Source organism: Fundulus heteroclitus, unplaced genomic scaffold (genome assembly GCF_011125445.2).
Source record: "Fundulus heteroclitus isolate FHET01 unplaced genomic scaffold, MU-UCD_Fhet_4.1 scaffold_192, whole genome shotgun sequence".
Classification (NCBI taxonomy): Eukaryota; Metazoa; Chordata; class Actinopteri; order Cyprinodontiformes; family Fundulidae; genus Fundulus; species Fundulus heteroclitus.
The window spans coordinates 284,376-307,131 of record NW_023396604.1 but is presented as its reverse complement, the minus strand read 5'-3'; the positions used below and the strand labels follow the sequence as shown (position 1 = coordinate 307,131).

Here is a 22,756-nt window from a genome sequence, read left to right as displayed (position 1 = left end):
TCCTCAAGAAAATACACACATCAGGATTTGAACCTATGACTTTTAGGTGTGACAACTAAGCAACCTGTAATTAAAACAAAAAGGTCCAGAAAGTAGTTACTGAATTGCACAACAGCTGAAGAGGTGGCAGTGCTGTTGTCCGTACAGCTAACAACAGCACAAGTAACTGAATGCAAAGACACTTGATCACTTTCCATTTTCAGGTTGTGTGACTTTACCCTGTTTATATTACTTGTGCATGATGAAGCTACATTGCTCCATGATGGATAACTGCAGATGCACAATGTTTATACTATCCACACTTGAACATACGGGCAGGTATTACCAAACCAACCTGAAAAGGAAAAAAGGATGGGTAGGGGCGGTAGAGGGAAACTTCTGGATGTTTTTTGAGTAAACTGACAATAACAAAGGTAAACTAATGCTGGTATTTAAACTTTGCTAGTATCCGGTGCTATCCTGGCTATCAGAAAAATAAATTGAGGATTGAAAATAGTCCATCAAACACAGTTGCTTAAAGTCCATCTAATCTAGTTTCTGTAACTGCAGCTTCTATTTGATTTTCCTTTGCACAAGGCTTTGCTCTATAACTGGTTTTAGCAACCAGTTATAGATGTGATCCGACAAACTAGGGCAGAGAGTAGAATGTAAACACTGTTGCATTTTTGGATTGAAACATTTTCCACCCAGCCCTGACAAAATATTTATGATACCAAATAATGTCAGGACTAAATAGGATAGTTTACCACAAACCTCAGAATAATTTAATAAAAGGTACTTAGAGGTCTAAACTAGAGCCACATTCACCCGATCACATCCACTGCTGCAGTTAAAAGTGAAAACTTTCAAATGACACATGGAGAGGGTTATTACTACATTTGGATGTGGTTGAAATGAAAGTGTCAGGTGGTTATGGCACTCCATTAAGCCTGGATATAAGCAGTGATTCAGAGTCCTAGTGGAGATACAAAGATATACCAACAGATGACAGTCAATCACATTTGAGACACTGGACAGGTTTCATCAGGATTTATCCCTTGCAAAACACACTCAAGGCTCAACTTCTGTACAGAGTTTAAATTATTTAATCGAACCTAAATAAAGTCCAGAATTCAGTCCCCAAGTTCTCTGCAGAGGAGGCAGAGACTGAGGACTCGGGGGCTAGGATCATAGATGTGGTTAAAAACCCCAGCCTGGAATTTTAGAGGCATAGAAATTGTTGTTGAATGTTTTGGTTGATATTTCTCATCCTTGGCTACTTTTGCTGTGACGAATAAGAAGCAGGGACACATGTCTATGTTGGAAAAATGTGAGCAGGGATAAAGTTGGAAAGATTGTAAATAATGATACTGTTTATAAAAGCAAGATGGCATTGGGGGGGGGGGGTGAATCATCACTTCTATGAAAGCATAGATCTTAAAAGAAAGGAGAAGGTATTATGTCAAATCAGGGAGAATCTTTCATAGCGATATTGTTTCAGATGAGTATGTGTCGCTGTGTTTGCTAGTGATATCAGTGTCCCATTAAATGGTCTGAATTCATATAAAGCTTTTTTTTAATCCATACTCAAAGTGGTCTAAACTCAAACCATGTTCACCCCATCAGACTCACTGCCACACACAAGTCCATACAGCGATATACAGATCGCTAGGCAATTTGGGATTAGATATGTGACTGGGTGAACCTGGACTTGAACCCAGTACATTTGTAAGATGACTACTCTACCTACTGGGCCACAGTCAACCCATTAATAAATAGACGAGATATTTCTTGTTTTAGGGTTGTGCAGAAATTACTCATCGATGACTATTGAGGTTTTCGAATGTGGTAGTTGGACAAAATATTTTTTTATTCTTTGGTTCTGTAGCAGATCTACTGGAAGGTGCTGGAAGACAAAAAATAGTCCAAGGGCTGTCATGAACTATAGACCACAGGTTCTACACAAATACCAACAAGAACGAAGAGAGTTAATGAATTACAACATCACACTCATGTCAAAATCCTCATTAGGCCTATAGGTTGAAGAGCATTTAAAGTGTAGATCCAAAAAAGCTCCCTTTGGCATAGCTTCAAATCTAATATCTCCTCCTCTTGGCAAGTAAATATGTTCAATGCCCTGAATACGTAAGGAGACAGGATGGGATACCTCAATAAAATGACGGGCTATAGCATAATTAGCATCATTACACCTGATAGAGCTCACTTATTCTTTGTTTCAACATACGTCTTCTTTTGCCTATGTCAATCTTATCACATGGACATTTTAGTAGATAAATGACATTTTCTGTACTACATGTGATAAAGCCCTTAAAGGTAGAGTCAGCGATTTTTCCGGGAGTTTCCCCAAGTCCCTTTTTGAATAACTGCGCAAACACCATCTTACCTGCTCTTCCTCTGCTCAGGGGTATCGTGTGAAAAAACAATCTCCCAAATCCACTCTGGTCTCATTTCTTTCTGCTGAGGCCTTCCTCTTCTCATAAACGTGTACGTGGTTTGCTTCTTGCGACTCTCTGCCATGTTCCAAGTCTACAGTGTGAGCAGCGGAGCTACAATGAATGGCGGACACCGAAGCTAACCGCTAAGCTAACTGGATACAGAAACACTGGAAGTGCGCATGTGCAGGCAGCAGGTGGAAACTAACAAGAAATAAGCACACACACTGGTGTTTCGTGAGCGTGTCAGAATGACTGGGATGAAGTGGGACAACCAATAGATAAGGTGATTCCCCCGGAACTCAAGGGACAGAGAGTGGTGAGGGCAATCCCCTACCCTTCAGTCTGAATAGCAGTGATTGGTCAGAGTTTATACAGGCCTGCAGCTCTCACAGAGATGTCATTTTTGAATGTCTTTTTTCTGAATACATAACGTGTTGATCACAGGCTTCTCCCCTGCTGGCAGGTAAGGCCTGTTCCAGGTGGGGTTTGGATCTCCTCTACCCCTCCTCGTTTTTTTCCACATTGTTGGTCTTTTTTTTTAATTAAGACCTCTGCCTGCTGAATGTTGGTGGATGCTTCCTTTGAAAACAGAGTTGCTAGAAAAATCACTGGCTCTGGTGGCTGCTGATGGATAAATGTTGAGGGTCTTCTACCCGGGCCCACTTGTAGACTTTGTCTTGAATGTAGTCCTGGGTGTTTCACTTGTATTTTCGTATTTTAATTGCCATTGGGCCAGCTTCATATGACTTGAGTGTACATTTGACAGAGTCAATAACATTATTGAAACCATCACTCAACTTCTCTCTCATAAGTGCTTAGTGATTGGAAAAGTCTTTCAATGCATCCTTCTTTTGACATGAGACCTCTTCAGAGATCAACAGCATGAGATCCATGGAGCATTTATTCAGCATTTCACACCACTTCTTTTTGAAGTCTTCATTTTGTTGTTTGCTTTTTGAATTCAGAGTTCCTGTGGTATGCATTTGTTTTTCTCATTCTTTGGTTCTAAAACTGAAACTAATCTTTTTTTTATTCACCAAATCAAGGGATGGCTGATTATAGACTGAAGAAAAAAGTGTCACAAAATAAACTTGATTAATTGAAATAACTTCCCTGACTTTATTTTCCCTGTAAACAGGAAGCTGGGCAGGTAGTTTGAGAACGCCGGTCTGCAGCAGACAGTCATGGACCCTATGAGGGGAAAACAAGGAGGAGTAGGGGAAACAGAAGGGCAGTGTGAAGAACAGGTCAGTCTGGTCTGCCTCCACAAGGAGGATATCTGGGTGTTAACACACCTGTTACCCTGTCTGGGAGGAGTCAGCAGTGTTTAGAGCTATACTGGCTCATGTGTCAGACTGTTTGTGTGTGTTTAAGAAGAACCAAAGACAGAGGAGAGATAAAGTGGGAGCCAGTGAGGTAGGCAGAGACAAACAAGCTGTACAACTGAGAGAGTGAAGGTTTTGTGGGATATTCACCTCATCCACGATGTTAAAGCCGAAAGAGATCAAGGACGGCTCGCCGAAGGGCTCTAGCAAGATCACCAAGTGAGTTTTTCCTCTAGTTAATTATCAGTTATCTAGAGGAAGATCATCTATCTCGAGTACTGTATATGCATGTGTTCTGGTCCGTCGTCTCATTCCGGCTGATTTTCCAGAATCAGAGTGTGTTTCATGTTTCATGAGTGGCTGGCTTCTTTCAAACGTTTGAAACCGTGCCTCCTCTCCAGTTACATAAAGCCACGTTGGAATAAACGTTAAAGAAAGTGTGTTACACTGACTTTAATGTGAAGTTAGTCTTCTGGGATGGAGAAATTCAGAGCCTGAGATGAGTCTCGACAAAGGCACAGCCCTGATCACTCACTCTCAGAGGAGTTTGTGCTTCGTCCCTCTGGGAGGTAATTCACGTTCCCGAGGGCCAAAGGTAATAGGTATAAATGTTCCTTTACACTACAGCAATTAGAATGAGCCAACTGTACTTGACTGATAATAGTAGATTTTTCTGCACTGACTGGATAATGTTTTTTATTATTCATTTTATTGATGGCTACTATTGTTGGGATTGTTGTAAATGTATTTTGTCTTTTACCCTGCACAGCAAAACTCATTTCCCCAGGGAATTTCTGAGGGACCCTAAAAATGACTCTGATTCTGAACTGTCACCAAAATAAAGGTGCAACATGTGCTTAGTCGGGTTACAGATTATAAGGATGGTATCATTTTGAGCAAACACAATGTGGCTCAAAATGATACCAGAAACACAAATAATCAGCACATATGTTCTTCTCTGATTTGAAAAAAATAATAAAAAGATTTCGATCCCCCACATTACCTGCCCCGCATATGCTGCCTGCTGCTATATGATAAGGGCTGAGCCATCTGTAAGTGATCACCTGGCTAATTCTTGTTTCCATCATTGTAACCATTCTTGTCTTTTTATTGGTATATATGTATTTTACTGCTGTCTCATCTATCATTTCCAGCCCCACCTTTTGTGACTTTCTCTTTTTATATGGAAACAAGTCGAGTGCAGATCTTTGTGTGTGTTACTGTTATTTGCACTCAGCGTGAGTCAGTGGATATGCTTGCACACTCAGGAAACTCCCTACAGCATAAGCAACTTTCCTGGTACAAAGACTTCAGCTAAGATTACTGTAAGGATAAGAAGGCAGGAGTAAGGTGGAGTTGGTCTCTGGATCATTACCATTAGCTGCTCTCCATATATCTCTAACCAATTTCATAGGAAAACCTGTTGAGGTTGGAGGCAATTTGGCTGGTAAACAGGAGCTGTTTGTACTGCCTGTCATTTTACCACTAATCAGAATTCACAAGTGTATTTTTCAATTATATTCAAACACATATCAGACACGAAATGTGCACACACCGAGGAAGAAACATTCACACATTTTACAACGCATGCTTATTTTGCTCTTTAATCTGACAGTTGTAATCATTGAAGTTTAAAATGATTACATATTTTTCAAAAAGGTAAAAAAAAAACTGAAATGACACAACTGCAATCATTGTTATGCAAAATCTGCAAAAGAAATCCATTAATGATGTCTCTTCATGAGGGTAGATGAGGGTCAAATGGGGGTGACATCAGTCAACAAACTGAGCATTTGACTGTGTCACTGTCATAAACAGTCAAACCCTATAGATGCTTTTGCTCATCACAGCTTCACAGGCTTAAATCTAAATGTTTGATTTTTTTTCACAGTTAGAAATGAGTTTCCTGAACCTGTTTGTTATGTTACTCAAAGGTGCAACTAAATGCCCTTTCCATATGCCTCGTTGCCATTGCCTTGTACATACAATTATGTGTAACAGTTTAAAATACGCTCTTAGTGAAGTTGCTGGACTCTTGTTTTCCTGAGCTGACCTGAGAGATGAACATCAGTGGATACCACCCTGCCATTTATAGATACATCTTTAACAGACCTAAATCTAATGAATGGCTCATTACCAGGCTTCTGCAGAGCTGACTGCTGAGAAGGGAATGCAGCCATTTTGTTCAGGGGTGTTGGAGTTCCAGGATAACGGATATCAAGTAAAGGACTTGGGCAACCCTGGTTTAAAATATCCAGCCTAGTGTCAGTGTTCCCTGGAGAGTGATGGGAGGAAGACTGCCTGCAAATTGCTGATACAGGAGGGGAGGATGTGATGGTTGCTTGCTTAGGCACCCAAACAATGGTTTAGATTCCTTGGTCTCCTCAGAATCTCAGGGTGTATCCTCAAAGGGGTGTCAGTGTTTTCCAGATATTTTTTTTATTCTCATAGCTAAGTTACCCAGCTCTGTCAGATCACAATGTATCAGAGGAGTGTCCTAGAGTTGGACTTTGGTGCTTGTCATTGGTGACCATGTTACTTTGTTCTCTATGATCCACAATTCAACGTTTGATGCCCACCAGACAGGTGACTGAATCTTTATGACATTCAGCTTAAAGGTGAGAGAGAAAACTGCTGAGTTGGATCTGTTGGCAGGTAGGAACATAAGCCTGATGAAAATACCCAGGAAACCCAAACAAGTCAAGAGGATTAATTGGGAACATATAATAGGAATCTATTGTATTCAATTCATGCCTTTTCAGGTAGTTTTTCCACTCATTCTGTGAGAGGACTTGGAAATTTGACTGGATCTTCTCCGGAGCCTTTGATGTGGTTCCTTCTTTCAGGCACCGTGGTCACAAGGTTGACCACACTGCCTGTGTTAGTCATCAAGCCTATTCTTTGGTTTTTATTTTGTATGGAATACTCTGACTCAACTGATTGTGGTTCTGAAGGTCCAAATGGGCCAGAACTTTAGTGCTTGAAGAAAGGTAAATGACAAGCTTTTAAAGAACTCAGGAAAGATAAACATAATTACTTTTTGTTGACCTCTATAAAGCTCTGGCAAACCTCTAGAGAAATAGACACTTCTAGATAAGGACACCAAAGCCTTTGGAAGAAGGGGAGAGTGTTTGCTTTCACTCTGGTCGTGCATAATTGTTTCAAATATTTCCTCTTACAGAGTTGCATTTCATGGATTTAGAAGAGGCTCTTCTTCTCTGTCTGCTATTACTCTCTCTGGTCTCTCTTTTCCCTCTTCCTAGTCTCAGCTCTCTCAAACACCATGCAGCGCGCGTATCACTTTGATGCTTATTCAATATAGAATACTTGTTACCATCAACAAAAAAAGGTCAAATCTGCCCAAAAAATGTAGCTAGTTTAACAAGTTTTTATTTACACGTTGTTACAAGACAGACCGTTACAATATTCAATTGAAACAATGAGGTGAACAGAACGTGGTCTAATTCTAAATGTTATGTGTTTTATTCCATGCAGAGGTGGAAGAAAATAAAATGTGGAACATGTTTTTTGTTTTATGTAGCTACTTGCATGAGGTCAGTTATTCATGTCACAATCCCCAGGTGCTTAGCTTATTGATAGTTTAGAGCGGAGCCTGGCAGTGCCGAGCCAAGTGGGCAAAATAGGGTAGGGCTGGTGTAAAAGTGGTAATGAGGTGCAACGCCATCCACAAAGCCAGTTGTATGTTCTACTTCTTGTTCTGTGGATGAGGGGCAGGACATAGATACAGTTTCTGCCTTTGTCTGTTTGACCTATGGTTTCTTCTTGCCGCCACCCACTGGACTGGAAGTGTTCTGCAGTTTTCCTTACAAGCTCCCCATACGTCATTGGGCTGATTTAGGCGGAGTCATCTGTGTCAGACTCTGAGTAGAGCTGCTGCTCCTATGCACTGAAATTACTGAGGTGGATCAGTCTGCAGATCAACATTGCTTCTAACTGCTCCTCCTTGGACATGTGGCTATGAGAAGACCCTGGGGAAGACCTAAAACCATTTGAAAGGATTATGTATCCTTTTTGGTTTGGGAACGCCTCTGATTCTCTTTGTTTATACTTGCTTTGGTATGAAGGTCAACTGTTGGAAAGGTGTTCAGTGGATTAGTCAGAGAGCAGAATGCAGCTTTTTTATTTCATGCATAAAGCAAGCTCATGCATCACTATATTTTATACTTAATGCAGATTAAAGGTGAATAATATCATGCCTTTAAGCTTTCTTGAAACATCTGTGTTGGTAAAAGAACATAGAGTCTAAACCTTTCTCACGTTTTACTAAATTTACTCTTCCTATTTTTAAATCCGAATCATATCAGCTTAACTTTTTTTCGTTTTTTGTTTGGTTCTCTTGTTCAAACTCTAAGATTAAACCAGAAACAGACAAACAAAAAATACATACAATTTAATCACCATTTTATATAAAAAAAAAATGTTTTAAATTCAGGAAAGGCGAGTCAGTGGTGAACTTTAGATTTGTTGATGATTTATTGATTTCTGTGCACAAACAATGAGAGCAGTTCAGACTATCAAAACTTTTACCTTTTTTTCAGTTTCATGTGTAGCCAGCCAGTGGGGTGTATATGTGTTGCAAATATGAACCACATAAGCCGCTTTTCCTATTATTTAATAGGTTGTGTATTGGATATTCACCCTGCACAGATTCAGCCGAGTGTTCTACCGTAGCTCTCTGAAGGCAGAGAGCTGCCACACATGGTGGTTCAATCAGAGGCCATGAACACATTTTTTGACTAAGCAGTCTTTAGTGTGTGTAAAATGAGAGAAAGCCTTGCTGAATGCAGTCCTCTGATTTAAGTTATTGAATACAGCCTGTCCGTCTGCATATAAAAAGCTGAAGTGTCCTTTATCTTACCTTTTTTTTTCCTTTAGGAGTGGTTCATGGTTTATAAATAGTTAAACTTTTTCCCGGACACTCCCGTCTGTCCTCTCTGTTGGCCAATCAGTGAACAGCAGTGTGTTCCTGTCAAGCCTCCACTCTAGTCCACTCTGTTCAACCCTACTCCTGAATAGGGTGGGAAAACCTGGGATGACCCTGAAAAAATGATGTAAAAGGGGTATATTAGGAAAATGTTTACACAGTCATGTGTAAAGATGATAAAACTCCTATCTTCTAATAACTAGTGTTACCTCCTTTGGCTTAAAATAACTTTAGCAACATGTTTTTTTGTAACCATGTACAGTTGTCTGACATGGGTCTAAAGATTTGTCCCATTCCTCACTTTCAGCTATGAGATTGTTGAGGAGTTTCCCTCGTGTTCGTCCTGCTGGAAGGGATCCCACATCTTCTCAGAGAGATCAACATCTGGGCTTTGATTCTGCCCAGATCTTCCCATTTCTTAGTTCTCAGCCTGTCCTTAATGAATTTACTGGTATGTTTTGGGTCACATTTCTTCAGCTTAAAATTGTTTCACAGATGGTCTCGTAGTTTCCTCTCAAACACCCGCTCATTCATTGTATAATTCTATGAATTCTATATTTGTTCCACCATCCTGATTCATAATGGGTTCTATAATGAGGAGCTGGTCAGGTCTTGCTGTTGCACATCATGCCCAAACCATGACACTTCCATCTCCAGGTTTGGTGGTTGATAAGAGGTTGTTTTCCTACGATGCCGTGTTTGGTTTATGTTAAGCAATTGTTCTGTTCTGAGGGTCAAATCATAAAAATTTAGACTCATGTGTCCAAAGAACAGTATTCAGTTTGTTCTGGTCTTTGTCTATGTTCTCTCTGGCAAACCTTGGTCTGGCTTTTGGGCTTTTTCTAAAGAGTAAATGTTTCCTTTTTGCACATTGCCCGTGAAAGTAAAATATGGACTGTTTCTTTCTTATTGTACATCTGACTGTAGGTCCTGTCATTACATTTTTATATTTGAAGTCTTTCCATAACATCTTGCAATCTGCTTTTCAGAACTTACTTGGAAATAATACATTTCAATTTATCATAAGCCAAACTTATAAACTGCAACAATCTGAAGGACTCAGGCAGCCATTTTGATCTCAACAAGATGTTCACTCTTACCTCAGCACTTTAAATCGTCTTGCTACTGGAAAGTGCTACATAAATAAACTTGCCTTGCCTTGCCTTGCCTTAGCCGTCAGGAGCACACCAAGTTAAGGTCTGAGGTTTAAACAGGGCAAACGTTTTAACCATGATGTCACAACTATTGTAAGTAATAATGAATGTTTGGATGTCTTAATTTATTCTAGAATTTAAACCAGAATTGCTCTTTGCAGACATTTACATGTCTTCTCTATTTACTGTGTCTCTATCCATTTTATCCTTTAAACAAAAGACAGACAGATATTCAATAACAACTTTCTTTTGCATTTCATGTTAAAAAAGTGAAAGAATAGATAACATTTTAACACTACAAAGATAAGAGATAAGATAAGATAGGCTTTATTGATCTCACAATGGAGAAATTCACTTGCCACATCGGCTCATACAAGAAGGTGCAGAGTAGGGAAGGTGCATTCAGTTATATACAGTGAATCTTCATATATACAATGGATCAAAAGAATACAAAAAGCGGTTTTATGGGTTATCTGCATGTAGTGTAAATAAACCTTTAATTTTTTATCACCAAAGTAGTGGCCTTTTTAGCATGCCGTTACTTTGACTAAGCTCAGACAGATCATTTTGGAGTCTTAAAATGGAAATACTAAATTTCTCAGTTTTCATTTGAACCTGTTACTTACTGCCTGCAGGTCCCAGGCCAGCAGCTTGGCTCTGCTGATCGCCAAGATGCAAACGAATGCCGACCAGGTAGAGAAACACATCCTGAAGTCAGAAGAGAAGCTGGCTGTGGTGAGAATATTAGAATGCATTACTACACACATGGTTGCATAGAAAAGCATCTGACAGTCCTTTTTGAGATTTCATTTTTTAGACCTCACTGTGTTTCACATAGATGTATCCAGAGATCTGGAGTTGAGACCTAACACAGCTCACCATGAGCCCAATGAACACCAGTAGAAAGAATTTCATGATGTAATTTAGCAGATTCACTAATAAAGACTGTAATAATATGAGCAAGTTTTCCTTGAAGAACATTTGCATTGTATTGGTTCCAAACAAAATTTGTTGTGGAGGTTGAGATGTATAACTTGACTATTGCTACCTCTTCTCTTTGGGTTTTCACTCAGACTAATTATTGGTTCTGGCAGCTTTATTAAAACATACTTATCACAAATATTTTTTACAGACAAATTGAAATGTAAAACACATGACCGTGCTTGGTCAGTTATTGACCACTTTTGTCAGTCAACTGGTAACTGCATAATTCCCATAAAGTAGAAGAAAACCAAAGATTTATGCTGTTGCTTGTAACCCAGAGTTTTTCAGCCCTGGTCCTCAGGGCCCACCGTCTAACATGTTTTAGGTGTTGTCTGGCTTGACATGCAGAACAGTGGGCCCAGATGACCAGGGTCGTGGTCACTGTAATCCACTTTACTTAAACGTCCAACACTTAGAAAATTTAACAAAGGCATTAATCAGTTTCTTTGGTGAACAGCCTGAATGTTATCAGAGCCCGACATGTGCTTACCCATGACCTCTGCTGCACAATAAAATTCAGAAAACTTAGTATAGTCATGTCTGTTTTTTTAATGATACCAGGATGAGGAAACAAGATATACACCTTAAGATCTGTCACCAGAATAAACCATCCACTCATCTGTTTTGTGCTTTTACCAGGATGCTGAACATGAAAAGAATGACCTGCCCTTTGAACATCAAAATGACGTATCAGCCAAACTGACCGAGGCAGAGAACCTCCTGAAGGACCTGTTTCTGGATGTCGATAAAGCCAAAAAGCTCAAACACCCCCAAGCCAAAGAGATTGAGAACGAGTGAGATCACTGGATAAACACACAACGAACTGAGTTCCTGTTTAATGACCGGAACCGATGTATTAACATATGGCTTCCTCCTTTATTGGCCTTTACAAAGATCTACAAGTTCACACAGAAGCATGTGTGGCACAAATAAGGTCAAATCACATCAATTAATTTACAGTTTACTCTTCTGGCTGTGTACGTTTGTAGTATCATCCACCTTCACGAGCGATGGCTGAAGGACTGCTCCTTCTACAGAGAGATCTACGACCAGATTGATGACGTGTCATTGATGCCCAGAATCAACTGGGGGCCTATTTTGAATCAGAAGCAAGTAAGTAAAAAAAAAAAACCATCTGAGCATTTCACAATCAAATCCCCTTGAATACTGCCGTCTGATGGGGTTGTTTAAGTTTTAAAAAGCTGCCATTGAGATGCTGAGGCCAGCCTGTGCCAGAGGCATCTAAGTTTCAACAGTTTTAACAACTGCACTTCTCTTATGTCTTTTCTCTCAGAAACAGTTGAATGTAGAGGAGTACGGCCCCACCATGGCGGACTTGGAGAAGCAGATTGCTGCTCACAACATCCTGCATAAAGAGATCAAAGCTTACAGCACCCAGCTTTGTGTCAGCTCTGCTGGCAGTAAGGTCAGCATGCTTTTTTTTTTTTAGGTTAAAACACACTTCCACTGCCTGGCAAAGTATTCATACATCTTGAACTTTTTCACATTTTGCTTCATTACAGCCACAAAACCTATATGATAGGCCAGCACAAAGCATGGACTTAAATCTCTTGAATGGACTATTTTAACACAGCAACTTGCCTTAAATAGCTTGTGAAAACTTCTTGTGACTTTATTTTAATAACAGAATTATTCAGGCTGCTCTTCCATAAGAGTCAGATTTGTGGATTCTATTAACAGGTTTTCCCACTTGAAATGTAGATTTCTGCAGCTCTTTCAGAGTTACCATGGACCTCTTGACTGCCTCTATGAATGTCCCTCTCATTGCCTAGTCTCAATAACCTAACCCTAATTTTAAACTTCTCAACAACTTTTTTTGCTGACTTGGTCATTTGAATACTGTTTGTTCACTAATGGTTTCTAACACACCTCAGCTGGACTTTGTTCACTTATATATTTTTGGGCGATGATGGTGTAAGAGTTAGGGAAGTCCTCCTGTCGCTTGCTCAATCCCCCGCTCTGACTGTCTCAGTCGTTGTGTCCTTGAGCAAGACACTTCACCCGCATTGCCTGCTGGCGGTGGTCAGAGGTCCTGGTGGTGCTGATGTATGGCAGCCTCGCCTCTGTCAGTCTGCCCCAGGGCAGCTGTGGCTACTAACATAGCTCACCACCGTCAGGGTGTGAATGTGTGAATGAATGGGTGAATGACTGACTGTAGTGTAAAGCACTATATAAGAACAAACCATTTACCGTTTACATGACTTCTAAAGACGATTGGTTGCACTGGATTTAAAAGTGATATATCATGCAAAATCCACATTTTCAGCCCTTAAATATATTTTGTTGTGTACTTGGAGTGCAGAAAATTTTAATTTAGTCTGTCCAATCTTTTTGCCCATATCAATCTTATTTGTGGCAGTGTGAAAGGCCCAATTCCGATCTTTTCACACCCAAAATATCCAATTTGTGCCACTCCCATATGTGGAAGTATCAGAATTATTTCAAAGCGTCCGCTGTCTGAACGGTCATGTCACATATTTTCCGTCTTTCATGTCACTCTCATGTCTCTCATTACACAGCTTCAGGCATTCCAGGATCCTTGTGTGTGGCATTGAATCATAGGCTTTTTTGTTATCAATCTATGCAGTGCACACACACACACACACACACACACACACACACACACACACACACACACACACACACACACACACACACACACACACACACACACACACACACACACACACACACACATTACTGAGTATACAGGAGCAACCTAAAGTCAAGATAAGGGTTAGAAAGGAGATTTGCAGAAAGAAGCTGCCCACAGGGAAACAAACAAACCCCACCTTCCTTTGACTCAAAGCTTCCATGTCACACTTCAGATGTTTTATCTTCCACCTTAGCCATGGAGCCTTTTGCTTCTGTGCACTTCTGTGTCTCTAGAAGTCAGGTGGAGAGTCAGCTGGAGAGATTGAACCAGAATAAAAAAGCACGTCTAGACTATGTGGACCCCAGACTCACGAGGGCTTTTGGAAAGTAGCTCTCTGGAACCTACTCCTTGGTCAAACTAAGGTTGAAGAGGTGCTATAGAATCCCAGTGTTGTGGGAGGTCTCCTGCATTGTTGCAGTACTGAAGAAAGCTCATCCATCAGTCCTTTAGACCTGTTGCCCTGACATCCCACACCATGAAGGTCATAGACTCCTGTTGACCAATCTGAGTAACAGACAAGCAGCTATCAGGACCCCCTGTTGAGGGTGCCACCATACACCTGCTTCAATAGCACTGTGAGGATCATTGTGTTTGATTTATCCAGTCCGTTTAATACAATTCAGTCGCTTTGTCAGAAAATCCAGAAAACTCAAGTGGAGCCCACAACAATCCCCTGGATCAGAGACTACCTGACAAACAGACCACAGTTTGTGAGACTGAAGGACTTTGTGTCTAACCAGGTGGTCAGCAGCACAGGAGCACCACAGGGGACTGTTCTCTCACCGTTCTTTTTTGCTCTTTACACCTTAGACTTCCAATTCAAGACAGACTCCTGTTAACTGTAGAAATACTCAGATGATTCTGCAGTTGTTGGATGCATCAGAGATAAACAGGAAGCTGAGTACCGAGAGCTGGTGGACTGCTAGTGGAAACAATCATATAATCCTGAACTTGAATAAAACAAGGGAGATTACTCTAAATGTCTGGAAAAACAGAAATAAGTTCAACACTATTACCATCCTGGAAGAAGATGGTAATAGTGGAGGTGGTGGAGGAGTATAAATAACTCAGTGTTCACCTGGACAACAGACTGGATTAGAGACACAATTGTGAAGTTGCCTACAACAAGGGACAGAGCAGACTTCCTGAGGAAGTCTAGGCCCCTCAGTGTTTGCAGCAAGTTGCTGCAGATCTTGTATAAGACTGTTGTAGAGAGCGTGATCTCCTCAGCCATCATCTGTTAGGTAACAGCAAAAGAGCAATGGACTTAAAGTAGCTCAACAAGCTTATATAGAAGGCCAGCTCCTGAACTTTTTGAAGTTAAGCTTTTTGAAAAGTTAAGCTTAATTTCTTAACTTTTCAAAAACTCGCATATGTAACTTGTGATGGTCGGAACCGTCACTGATGGGTCATGGGTCATAGGAGCGCTAGGTCACATGACCCATTCTAGGTTACAGCAGTCTGCGCTCAAACTGCCGTAACAACAAAAACATAGCAGACAGCGGACAGTTTGCTTTTAAAACAAGTTGCTTCAATTGATCAAATCGTAGTAACGCGCACCACATAAGTGACATAATGGCGTTCCTGAAATGAGAAAAGTAATAAATGAGATTACACTGTTACTGAAAAAATAATGCCATTACTACTGCTGTTATTTTCTAACACCGTTACTCCCAACACTGCCAGGGGTTTAAATACATTTGTCCACATAAAATCTGTTTCCTGTTCTTCATCATCATCAAATCAGTATCTTAGAATGGACAACTTACACTACATGTAACTGACTTGTCTTTCAGGAGAAATACGCTGTCTTTAAGAAACAATACAACAACCTGCTGGTAAGTTGTTTAGCTCATAGAAAGAGTGTTTTGGTTTTACTTGATACTTTAGGTTTGCCAGAGAATGTTTGGGAATAATTTTTCCGTTTGTGAATAATTTTTCCGTATAAGTTTGTGAGCTTTTCAGTCTGCTCTTTTATTTAAAAAAAAAACCAAACAAAAAAACAGCTTAACTTTTGAGGTTTCATTTTGGTTTTATTGTTTTTCTCTTCAAGGACAATTCCAAGTGGCGCCGACACTACTTGAGGAGCCTCTATGAGTACATGCAAGGCTGCAACAAGGAGTTAAACTTCCTGGGAGAAGAGCAGGACAAGATCAAGAAGCAGGACTGGAGCGATCACATGGAGGATCCACTTCATATTCGTAGACAGTATGAGGTCAGCACTAATGTGATGCGGAAAGCAAGATTTGCTCTTAATCTATCTTTACTCTGCTAAAATGCAGTTTTTGTACAGCTGCAGTCTTTTATAAAGGGTCACAACATTCTTGAAATGTTTCAGTCAGGTTTCAAAACTCATCACTGCACTGAAATTGCACTTTTAAAAGTTAAAAAAATAACTTTCATTAGCTACAGATGCAGGAGGTTCAGCTAATCTCTTGCTTTTAGATTTAACAGCTGCCTTTTATACAGCTGACCACAATATTTTGATCTGACGATTAGACCTATGTGTTTTTTTAAGGTTCCACACTGGACTGGTTCAGGTCTTATTTGTCTGACAGCATCTTTACTTCTTTCAGTCTCTCCCAGGGCAGCTGTGGCTATGAATGTAGCTAACCATATAAGTTACCACTGTCAGAATGTGAATGACTGAAGTCCCTCTGGACTTGAGAAAGCACTACACAAGTACATGTCATTTACAACTTTATCTTGGTAAAAACGTAGATGGGTTAACATTTTCTAAACTTCAACAAAAAAGAACTAAAGTTATGATTTTTGGTCCCAGTGGAAATTGTAGTGCTTCTTCTCCTGATCTAGCCTAGAGCAGTTTGTAAAGTTTCACGTTAAACGTCTTTGGGTGAAACGTCATTGAAATTTTACTCTTGAGAAACAGATTAGCTTCGTAATCAAAAGATCCTTTTTAAAATCAGGACTCTTATTCAAAGTGCAACTGTTTTTAGTCTTTGAATAATTTTGAACGGGTGATTAACACTTTCATTAATGCCCCCTCAGCGCTTGCTTCTCCTCACTGGTTAAAGTTTTATTGTTGGCCTGTAAGTCCCAGAATGGGCAGATTTGTGTATACCTGTCTGACCTCCTGCAGCCTTTTGTGCCCTCTAGATCCCATAATGCTCATTTATGTTTAATTGTCCTAAGGTCCAGGCCTGTCCACAGAGGTGATCGGGCATTTTCATTTGTAGCTCCTAAACTTTGTAATCAGCTGCCCTCTCACATTAGACCGGCTTCAAGTCTTGTTGTTTTCAGGTCTCGTTTTAAAGCAGGTTTGTACTCACTGGCTTTTTATACAGCGTAAGAGTTGATTTTTTTGGCTCCCTTTTTGGTTTTATTTTGTCATATTTGTGTTTTTAATTGTTTTGACATATGAATTAGTGTTGTAATTTGTTGCTTTTATGTGCAGCACTTTGGCTAATGGCAGTTGTCCTTAAATGTGCTATATAAATAAATTTGACTTGATTTGATATTAAGTGGGGGAAAAAAAACAGGGTGTTTAGACATTTCATTTTCACATTATTTTCATCAACATTATAAAATCTTTACAAAATAACAGCCTAATGTGGCACATCTCAAAGAAATTAGAGCAAAGAAGGTTCAGCAGACAGCTCTTATAAACCTGAGCTAAGACATAAAATTAAAGCGGGAGGAACTGTTTCCAAAATGAGAAAAAGAAAAGTGTCTTTAACATTACTATGTGGACACTTTGTTAGTTCTACAAATTAAGATTCAAAATTACTAAATGAGCATAATGTGGTGACCGTACACATAAAAGGTTTGAATTCTTCCCAATCAGAATTTCAAGAACAATGGTCTTTTGACCCACGAGAGTGAAGTGAACAGACTCCAGGACGAAGGTGAGAGGCTCGTTGAACTGAACCACCCGGCCAGCGAAGCAATACAGGTAACAATATCAGTCTTTAAAGAATTCACCAAATGTTAAGGTTGAATGTAAATTAAACAAAGCTTAATTCTTTACTTTAAGACCCAAATGGAGGCAGTAAGAAATGAGTGGCAGAAGTTTCTGATTCTGTGCATTTGTCAGGAAACCCATCTGGAAAATTTGGATGAATTCAAAAAGGTAGGTAAATATCATAAAATGAAGTAACTGGAGGATATGATGCTACAACGACATGGCAAACACATTCTGTAGTGCTCCAACATGTTTACGTTTTCTCAGACAACAAACATGAATGCATTTGTACCATTTCCAGTACCAAATGGACACTGAGCAGCTGTCAGAAACACTGACTCAACTAAGCAGACCCCTGGACCCCCAGTCTATCAGCAAGAAGAGTTACTCAAAGATACTTCTGCAGCTGGAGGTAAGAGAAAAACGAGAGGGTAGAGAGGGAAATATGGACATGATGAAAACATGAGAGCTAGGGTCTCCAACTCCAGTTCCCTGAGCCACAGCCTGCTTGTTACACTGGATTCAAATGGTTAAAAGACCCACTCAACATGTCATTGGGTTCTGCAGAAGCCTGATAATGACCCATTCATTTGTTTTGTTTTGTTGATTACTGCAACATTGTTTTCACAGGTCAGCCAAAAAATGTCGATCAGATAGCTGCGGCTGATCCAGAACGCTGCTGCCCGCGTCCTCACTAAGACTAAGAAAGTAGAGCACATCACCCCAGTTCTAAAGTCCTTACACTGGCTCCCTGTATCTCAGAGAATAGACTTTGAAATACTTTTGTTAGTCTATTAATCACTGAATGGCTTAGCACCAAAATGCATTATAGACTTGTGTTATTGAAATATTATGCTAAAGTCACCATGGGCTCACGCCACTCGGACATGTGAGCACGGCCCTGCTGATTGCCAAGGCCAAATGCTGCATAGCTGTGCAGGAGGATTGTCTAGGATAGACTGTTTCTGCTTAGTCTCACTGCAAGGCCACTGTCGAGTATTAGGGGAGACCCGGAAAGCAAGAGAATCAGAAACAGGGCAGACAGGCTGGCTGCCGGACCGTGGGGTGTGATTACTTTTCATCTATGTGATCTCTGCTCTGTTACTCAATAAAAGTGCTGGAATTTCATCACTCCACCGTTTCCTTATTCAATAAGTTTAGGAAGTCAGTTATTGTTTAGAATTCCTACCACAACTTGTCAGAGTTTTAGCCCTCTAGAGTCTAGACCCTCTAGATTTGAGCTAGGTCTTCTGACTCAAATCTACTTTGCATCCCCAGAACCAGAAAAGGAAAAGCAGTATGCCCCACTTATGTGGAACAAACTCCCAGAAGACTGTAAATCTGCTAAAACCCAGAGTTCCTTTAAATCAAGGTTAAAAACCTGTTTGTTTAGAGTTACCTTTGAATGTTAGTGTTGAAGTTTGTAGTGCAACTTATCTTATATATTGGTCTGCTGCTACTATTCCACTGCAATGTACTTTCCTCTAATGTTTTCCTTTCTCAATGTTCAGCTCTTTGACTGTGTTGTTACTGAAACACGCCTTGCCCTGGTAAGGGGAGACGTGCTGAAACACTTTGCTGTTTGTCTAGAACATGGCAAAAACTTCTTAGAAAGCAAAGGCCTCACCTATCCCACACTAGGAACTTTAGCACACTGAATAATAGGGGGGGGGGGGGGGGGGGACCTGTAGAAAATCAATCTAAGTCTCTAGGTATGGTCGGCGCAGAGAAGACTTTTCTGGACGCAGTGATTCTGATTCCTGATGACCAAGTGCAAAGTCTACAATAGAAGATGATGTTGAAGGGGATTCTGAAGGTAATGCCTGATGCAGCCGGCTGTGGCTCCTCAGCAGAAGATGAGGATGCTGCTGCAGGCGGCGAAGATTCTCCACACTGGATTACCAGCAGGATGAGCTCTGAGGCATGGTCAAATGAAAGAGCAGAGGCAATAATATTGTCATTATTGACTGACCTACTGTTGGTGTGCTTTACTTAAATTTACTTTTTATTAAAAAGGAAAAGCAGATTTGATCTTAGGCCTCATAACTCATAACTAGTGCCTAACCCTAATAACTATAAAACAAAATATCATGCATCAGAAAGGTGTCTAGCCAGGAAATACATGGAGTTATGTAAGATCACAGTGAGATACAAGGTATAATAGAAAAGCAAACAGCTTGCTGCATAGCAGACATGTATATTTAGCCTTTTGGAACCTTTGTAACACTATAATATGTCAGTTATATATGTCTAAGCTTAACATCAGGAAACACATGCATAGGCTGAATAGCTCTAGAAAGCTTATAAAGTCTTGAGACCTCATCAGCATGGGTGCCGCCTGGCATTTTGGGCCCCATGACAAAAAAATCTAATTTTTTTTGGGCCCCTTGTTACTCAGGGGCACTAGGAATTGAAGGTTCCTCCAACCTTTACTCCCTACATGGCCCCTGCTCATCAGTATGCAATGAAGATAAATCAGTAAACATTTACTGGAGGAAACATTACAACATTATTTATTCCCACCCTTTTGTTATGCAACACATTTGTTCAAACACATTTCCATTCTGACACATTTTTATAACCAAGGATCTTTATTCTGCTAATAAAAAGAAAGTGAGTCTAGCAATTTGACTTTCATTATGATGATGTCTATAAGCCTCTCTTAACATAGAGGTTGTCCAAAGATCATATTTATTGTCTTATATTATGGCGTGCGAAAAACATTTTTTAATGGTGTTAATCAAAGGAGCATGGGGGCATCCAAAATCGTATCTACATTCAATTCAAATTCAAGGTGCTTTGGTATTCACTCTTGACATTTACACAGCCTCATTAGTGTACAACAGATCATATAATACTCCAAAGCCTCATAAAAAATTACATTTGTTGTCATGGCCCCTTTAAGGCTTGGAGTTCATTCAACTTGCATGATCTCGCATTGCCCATCATAATCATCGAAACAGGTGGTTTGAACTTCATCTTTCTCTGTCTCCTCTTTGCATCTGCTCTCCATCCACAACCCCTTCTTTTCAACTAACGATGAATAGAAAGCCATCCTTTTGTCACAGGAGGATCTAAAGACTATGCTACAGAACTTCAGATGGTTTACAGATGGTTACATTTGCCGTTATATCCTGTTTTTAAGTGCAACCTGTTATCCAGTCAACAGTCCTTATGCATGAAACAACCAGGATATATAAGGAAATGTTTTGGCTTTGCTTCTCACCAGGGAGAGGAAAGTAGTGTGCAAAACTGTGAGCAGCTCCTGACTGACCTGAAGAGACGAAGTACAACCATCTCTCCTCTGAAACTGCGTCGCATTTCCTCCAACAGACCCACAACGGTGGAGGCCCTGTGTGACTGGGGAAATGAGCAGGTGGAACCTTCATGTTTGTCGAATGTTCACGAAACAACACACACTGGACTGAAGATTGTCTGTGCCTGAGATTCATTCTGTCATTGTTCAGTCTGATTCCTATTTTCAGATCTCATCTTGACAATAATTTTACTTATTTTTCCATCGCTAGGCTTCACTGTCGAAAGGGGAAACATTTACCCTGAAATCTTTCTCTGACAATGAGAACTGGGATGTTATTTCATCTAGTGGAGCAACTAAAACCTTCCCAGGAGTTTGCTTCCAGATTCCACCTCCTGACCCAGATGCCATTGATAAAGTTAACCTGTAAGTAATGGGAAGCTGCATTGTATTTAAAGACAGTGTAAAAAAATGTCCTACTCTCCCAATCCAAAATCTTTGTTCTCGTCATGACAGTTTGGGCAATGAGCTGGCAGACATCAAGAAAAGGAGAGCAGCTCTGGAGGCGTCCCTGAAGAATCACAAGTCAGACGTCTCTAAAGTTCAACAGTCAGGTGTTTGTCTTTCACTTCTCTACCTTCCTGATCCACATGTATAATCTGTCAGCAATGGTTCAGGTTCCACAGATGCACACAATCAGAGGATAACTTCACTGTTTCTTCACTCAGCTCCGGTTTCCTCGGCTCCACTGGACCCCAAAGCAGCCGCCCTGGCTCAGCAGCTGGAGCAGCTGGATGCCGAGCTGGCCAACACGGAGGAGAGCATGCTGAGCAGCATGAGAACCCCGGTGAGCCGCAGCGATCCGAGCAGAGACCTGGCCAGGAAGCTGAAGGAGCAGGAGGTGAGTTGAATCAAACGCTGATGGTTTCATTGCCTGTCAGCTGGCATTTGCCCTGTTTAGTTTTAAAAATCAGCGCAGCGAGAAAAATGTGGTTTAATGTTCAGTTTTTTCTCACCTCTTTTATAACATGTTGATACTGGCTGTGACATTTCAGATCCAGGTGCATCAACGTAACTAAAATATCCGGAAAAGGTTCATTTATTTCAGTAATTTATTTTAAAAAGTGAAAACTCATTTAATTCATGGACTATCACCATAATGAATGATATATTTCTGGTCGCCTTTTTGAATAGCTTTTTCTAAACAGCTAATGAAAATCCAAAATTCAAGAAAACTGAATATTTTATAAGACCAAATAAAAATAGAAGACGTTTTCAATGAATAAATGTTATATTAAGGTTTACACGTCTGTGGAGTAAATAAATCAACTAAAAGTAGACATGGATTCCTTCCACAGGGTGGATAAGCTACACGAGTCCATTGCTTTAGAAGTACTGCATCTTTGCATGTAAATGGAAAGATGAGTGGAAGGAAAAAGTGTGTTAGGAAAAGCTGCGCAAGGAGCAGGGATAATTACAGCCTTCAGAGGATTTTGTAACAAAGCCTATTCAGCAGTTTGCTCTCATAGTCCCCACACACAGATCTATCAAGAACATTAGCTTCATCTGTTGCAGTCCTTGTGTTAAGTTACACTTCACACAGAAACAATGTGGGCTAAGGAGGCAAAGAGCTGGACTGATGCTTAGTGGTCCAATCTCCTCTTTGCAGATGAAAGTAAAGTTTGCATTTCATTTGGAAGTCAAGGTTCCAGAGTCTGGAGGAAGGGTGGAAGGGCTCAGAATCCACGCTTCTTGAAGTCTAGTGGGAAGTTTTCACAGTCGGTGATGGTTTGGGGTGCTATGTCATCTGCTGTTGTTGGTCCACTGGGTTTTCCAAAGATCATAGTCAACACAGCCGTCTACAGGGACATTTTAGAGCACTTCATGCTTCCTTCTACTGACAAGCTTTACGAGGGATGCTGATTTTACTTTCCACCAGTTCTAAACCTCAGAGAGAATCTATGGAGGGTTGTCAGAGACACCATCCAGATGAACAGAAGACAGCTTTATGACACCCTGGCCTTCCTTAACCCTTTTGTATCCTTGTCACATTGATGG

The 22,756-nt window shown here is 40.4% G+C and overlaps 1 protein-coding gene across 1 annotated transcript in view; it reads left to right on the top strand.

The window, feature by feature from the left end:
• The first annotated feature begins 3,828 nt into the window (after positions 1-3,828).
• LOC105919946 (envoplakin) overlaps positions 3,829-22,756 on the top strand; it is a 28,607-nt gene continuing 9,679 nt past the window's right edge. The window contains exons 1-14 of the mRNA XM_036129614.1: positions 3,829-3,979; positions 10,495-10,594; positions 11,483-11,637; positions 11,833-11,956; positions 12,138-12,269; positions 15,317-15,358; positions 15,574-15,735; positions 17,326-17,433; positions 17,515-17,610; positions 17,744-17,854; positions 20,672-20,818; positions 20,970-21,124; positions 21,215-21,312; positions 21,427-21,599. Coding sequence (XP_035985507.1) covers positions 3,921-3,979; positions 10,495-10,594; positions 11,483-11,637; positions 11,833-11,956; positions 12,138-12,269; positions 15,317-15,358; positions 15,574-15,735; positions 17,326-17,433; positions 17,515-17,610; positions 17,744-17,854; positions 20,672-20,818; positions 20,970-21,124; positions 21,215-21,312; positions 21,427-21,599 — 1,662 coding nt within the window. The 5' untranslated portion in view covers positions 3,829-3,920. The remainder of the gene's footprint in view (positions 3,980-10,494; positions 10,595-11,482; positions 11,638-11,832; positions 11,957-12,137; positions 12,270-15,316; positions 15,359-15,573; positions 15,736-17,325; positions 17,434-17,514; positions 17,611-17,743; positions 17,855-20,671; positions 20,819-20,969; positions 21,125-21,214; positions 21,313-21,426; positions 21,600-22,756) is intronic.